The sequence below is a fragment of the Morone saxatilis genome, unplaced genomic scaffold (assembly GCF_004916995.1).
Source record: "Morone saxatilis isolate NCDOM2014 unplaced genomic scaffold, NCSU_SB_2.0 Contig23, whole genome shotgun sequence".
In the NCBI taxonomy this organism is placed as follows: Eukaryota; Metazoa; Chordata; class Actinopteri; family Moronidae; genus Morone; species Morone saxatilis.
The window spans coordinates 18,889,970-18,895,602 of NW_023339796.1; the positions used below are offsets into that span (position 1 = coordinate 18,889,970).

Sequence of the window (5,633 nt, forward strand, 5' to 3'; positions counted from 1 at the left end):
CCTGAGAAAGAAGGATGAAACTGCATTATATAAGTAATATAAAAACGTAATGAAAAAGAAACTAAACTTAATCATAATCACAGCTGCAAGTGGTCAGGCAAGGTCACAGACCACCAATATGTATTCCTGCACAAGAACACACTACACAGTACAACCCTCCACTGCAGGGCTCTTGAACACTTCTAAGACTACAGGACTAAGAGTCTACAGGCACGGCTCTGTGCAGCCTACTCAGACACAGTGGTGTTGTGAACTAAATGCTAACGTCAGCATGCTGACATGTTTAGAGTGCTAACTAACATGCTGACGTTAAGCAGGTATATGTTTACCATATTCACCATCTTAGTTTAGAATGCTTATATTAGCTAGAAATAAAGCTGAGGCTGATGGGAATGTCAATACAGGTATTGTACAAATTTAAATGTTGACCTATTGAAGTCAGTTTATTTACAATTCATCCTGAGGGAGGCATACACGTGTGCCAGGTATCATGGTAATCCATTCAATAATTGCTATTAGAAAGGTCAGGTGATCATCAAGTCATACATCATCTGGGGCAATTCATCTAGTAGCTGTTGAAATATTTCAGTCTGGACTAAAGTGCTGGACTGACATCTCCATCCCTAAGGGCATGTCGCTAGCATGGCTAAAAACATTCACTGTTGTTGCATTCATACGTCCAAGTTTTATTTTCGATAACAGCATGAATGCAATGCCTTTTGTTGGCACAACCTTGAGAGAGCCGCCAAGAACGTCTGCAGAACGAGCCAACAAATAAGGGTGACAAAATATTCTCTGGGATAACTTACCTATTTCAAAGTTTAAAGGCGATGTATTGAGCAGTTTTGGACATATTTTAGTCTGGACCAAAGTAGTGGTCCAACTGATCAACAGACTGACATTACGACCCACACTGCTAATGTGGCTAACAAGTACTAGCTTGTAAGAAACTGCTCACCCAGTATGCCTGCTGTTACATAGCTTCCAGGGCTGTGCATCTCCATCACTCAGGCTGATGCGATACTCTGTGTCACATCCAATACATTGCCGACGATCTGATACATTACAGATACATTTGAAACAACTACAGAATGCAATTCGGAATTTCCCCATTGTGGGACAAATAAAGGAATATCTTATCTTATCTTAATATAATGAATCCTGAAAGAATGTGTTGCTATCCTAAGAAGCTTGAGAAACAGTTTAGAGAGGATGTCTCAATATTGATCACAAATTATTGGTCACATTTCTAAATAATAAAGCATAAGGCCTCTACTAACAATTAATGAACTGATAAATAAATCAGATTTTACTGATGCAAAGGTTTTAGAAATAATGTATCCTGAGTTCATCCCAAAATTTACACACTTAACCATGGCAATCGTATCTGGACCTTTTATGCCGGTGCACCGATGCAAATCTGTGAATCTTAACATCCCAAATATCTTCACTTAATGATTTGTAGCCCTATTTTCAGGGAGTCTTAGTTTACTCCTATTTCATTTATTGATTTCCCAAAGTGAGCTTGGATAAACCCCAGCTGTTACCTGCTAACTATGGATATACAGTGTGTGTATACGTACAATTGTTTGTGTGATAAACTGGTTTCTCAGTCTCTTCTATATTTAATTATTGTATAATTACAATTAAATATACATTGGCAGCTCTGGAAAGAAGCTGTTTTTCTCTTGATTCTGTGTAAGCGACACAGCTGGATATGGTTTTATTTTTCTTGTGAGCACCTCCTGTGCTTCCACTGATCACCTGCTCTCTCTCTCTCCCTGCTTCCTCCTGGGTCTGCCGGCGAGCCGCTTGAAGCAAACTCCACAGCTGTGGCAGACTGGAGTGATCAGAAGACAAGTCAGCGTCTCATACAAAAGAGTGTGTTGAAGAGTGAACAAGGCTGAGGCTCCATGACATGTGGGGTTGTAGCCCTGGCACTGTGTCTGTCTATCTGAGGGATCCCTTTTCTGTGGCTCATAGAGCTGCTGATAAATTTGACTTGACCCGACTTGAATGTGAAACAGTGTGAAATTCATTATGTAAAAGCATTTTTTGTATAATAAATGTGTTTACTGACTAACTTCTTCTGCTCTGCAGCCTGTTCTGGCACTATTTTTGAAGAGCATTGCCCTGTTCCATCTGATACAAAGACCTGACATTTAATGTTGATCTAGAAGTTGTAAATAGCTGAGGCGTTATTGTGCTGTGAAACCGCAGTAAGTTGGAAATAACTTGATGTTGTCTAAGTCTGGATAGTTATCTGCAGCAATAAGAAAAATATACCACTGAACACATCAGACCCAGAAATGGATGGTGCAATGTCAATAGCTTTTTTTGAGTTGAAGTGTTTTAGAGGGTATTATCTTTCAACAATTTCTACAAGTCTGTTCATACTGCTCCGACTTGAAATAAGTGGAGGTTAGTCAATCCTCCCTCCTCCTGCAAGCCCCTGGTCTCAGTTGATACATGAATCTGTCAGAAACTCCAGCTCCTCCCTGATGAATGCCTCCAGCAGCAGCCTCAGGGACGTCAGTGCATGCAGCTGCTGGCCCGGCTCTTCTGGGTTTTCCTACCCTCGTCTTCACAGCAGATGTAGCAGCTTTGTGATGCCACCTCTCATAAGGGGCTGCCTCAGGGAGGCACAATGCATCAACTCCAGCGGGTTATGGAATCAGATATGGTGAACAAAGGTGTAGACGATCTCCTAAGGGGCCTCTTAAAAACAAAATATCAAGTATTATGTTATAAGTAAATATATATATAGCTATAATCAATATCTTTATTTTAACAACAGATCGAATCACTATGTGTAATGTAAAGGGGGGCACTCTGTAGTTCTGCTCAGCTCTACTGAGCACTTTAACATCTTTTAGCTCAATCTTTTCCCACCTTTACAGTTTTGGTTCAGTTACACCTCTCTCACAAGCACTGTGTGAGCTGTTTTTAGCTAGAAAGGTCTAAAAACCAACTGTACACTACCTGCTCAGACAAAGACAGGCAGATATTTTTACCTCAGGAGTTGGTGGAGACCGAAACAGAGCTAATAGGAGAGTGAATATTTAACTTACATTCATCAGGTGGACAAAAACTGAGAATACACCAGCCATAACATTATGATCACTCATCGCTCACTGATGTACGTGGGGAGTTGTCATGAACGGGAAAATTAGCTACAGGCCGAAGCCATTTATTGTACCAGTCTATCAACATGTTTATTTCTGCTGTAAAGTTGAGAATTTTAACATGGGCTCTTTCTTGTCAAAACCTGGTGCCTACTCAGAAGTCAGATTTGGATGTGTTATGCGGTTAGTGCCTGCATTTTTTACATTTTCAAACGTTTTAGTCCCAATCGTTAATCAGACTGTATGCAGAGCTACACTCCCCAACAACTGTAAACTGTAGACTTTAATATGTAAAATCAGAGGCGAAAAAATATATATTAAATACAACTAAAAATATCTGAAACCATCTGCATGACTAGATGCCATTATGCACAAAGCTGTTTTTTGTTTCGTTTGTTTTTTAATTTGGGTGAACTGCAAACACAAACATCCATCCTCTTCCACCCCTTCACTATAATCAAGCTATAGTAGACTTACTTTCTTCAGTCATGAGGCATCCGCTGCATTGTTCATCACAGTTTTTAATGTCAGCAACAGATGTTTATTGGCTGGATTTAAAAATGACCAGGTTTGGAATTCAGAGGGCCAATAGTTACCTTTGTACAGGCCCTCAAAATCACTAACTCTGCTCCTGTATGCAGTGAAGAGCCTTCCTCTGACACACCCACATTCTCAGCTCTACAGAATATATAGAAAACTCAGAAAAATGCATAATCAGCCTCTGTAGCTTCCTGGGAATAAAAGGTGGTAGGTCAAAACTCTAGTCATCCTGAAAAAGTCAGTACCATACAGTAGTTGCTTTAGTGCTTGGAGCTGCAGCCCTGCTGTCTGGCTCAAACATGCCCTGACCCCACACCTGGACAAGCAGGTGTAGGACAGCAGGCCTGACCCACATGTCCTGAAGCCCACAGGCTTCTTATGGACCTCTGCAGGAAAAGTAGAGGCATGGAAACTGCAGCCAGCTGATGCTAGTCTGCTCTGTGTGACAGCTGAAAGCAGCAGCCCGAACACAGAGAGACGAGGCTGAAATTGTGGCCTCATCCCACCGGACCCAGGTGTAACCAGAACAATTTACACTCATGTCTCATGGCTCTGCAGGCTGTACGAACTGTATTAGTTTATTTAAAGCTTTCTGCCACCATCAGCACACCTCTTCAAACTACCAGCAGCAGCAAACAGCCCCATCCTGGCGATACTAAAGTACACAGTGCCATCTTGTGGCCGCTCGGCCCTATTGCTGGCCTGAGAGGGTGGAGCTAACATGAGGAGGACTTTGTCTAAACTTGCTCCGTTCCTTTAGGTGTCCTATCAGGAAATTAGGCCGACATGGTTCTTGAGGAGCTGGCCACCCGTCTCAACGACAGAGAGTATAAGAACTGGCTGAAAGCAGGCCGGTGTCTGCTCTTACTGAGGGATGGGCTGCACCCCTTCATCAGCCAACGCATGAGAGCTTTCCACGCAGACCTGATCAATCAGAACAGTCTGCTGCGGAAACCCTGTGAGACCTCTTCATGCAGGCCCAGAGGGACTAAGGTTGGATTAGTCTGTACATTAAGCTTATTCCTAATTTAATTCTTGTTTTTGTGGAACTTAAATGTGGTCGTGAGTCCCCTGTGGCATCCTGTAGTAACATGATTAAGTGTGTGTGTGCGTGTGTTTGTGTGTGTGTGTAGTTTCTACCATGCAGGGCTTGTTCAGAGTGGCAAACAGTGATCCTGAGACACCACAGACAGCGAGCGACAGCCACAGTGAACTGGGAGAACTGTTTCCCTCCCCACTGGAGGACAGACTACTGGGAATTGGCCAAGGTAGTCCACACACACACACACACACACTTTACTTATATCTGCTGTGAGTAGCATTTAATATTATCAGGCTATTACTACATTATGTATGACGCCGTTGAATAGTTGTCATCAGTTGCCTCATCACCAAGTTGACACTGGCTCCCTTACCCACCCTGAATCCATGTGGTACTTACATGCACATCGCTTGGATTTTATCTTAAACAATGTAAATATAAATATGTGTCACACTGCTACCCTGCACATTCCCTGGACAACATTTTGGACATTCCTGTAAGGCTCTTTCTTTATTCATTTATTTAAGTAACGGTCATATCATATATAATGTCTCTCTTTTGTATATATTGTCTCTTATTCATCATCTCTATTTTATCTTTATATATTCTCTTTATCTTTATATTTTTCTATCTTTAATTGTTATGCACAACTTTGCCAAGGCAAATTTCTTGTATGTGAATACCTACTTGTCAATAAATCGGATTCTGGTTCTGGCCTTTTACTCTCTATTTCTTTAATTTACAGGAAATAAGAATTATTGCTTTATAGTACAAACAAGTAAAACACCGCGTGTCTGTCTGTCCAAGGGATCCCTTTTTTTTCTGTGGCTCATAGAGCTGCTGATAAATTGAATTCATAGATTGTGGCATCTGAGTTTGTTTCACTTGTGAAACAGTGTAAATTTCATTATGTAAAAGCATTTTTT

At 41.4% G+C, this 5,633-nt stretch overlaps 1 protein-coding gene across 1 annotated transcript in view; it reads left to right on the forward strand.

Moving 5' to 3' along the window:
- Positions 1-4,380: 4,380 nt before the first annotated feature.
- LOC118334769 (uncharacterized protein CXorf38-like) overlaps positions 4,381-5,633 on the forward strand; it is a 2,714-nt gene continuing 1,461 nt past the window's right edge. The window contains exons 1-2 of the mRNA XM_035670834.1: positions 4,381-4,658; positions 4,799-4,933. Coding sequence (XP_035526727.1) covers positions 4,452-4,658; positions 4,799-4,933 — 342 coding nt within the window. The 5' untranslated portion in view covers positions 4,381-4,451. The remainder of the gene's footprint in view (positions 4,659-4,798; positions 4,934-5,633) is intronic.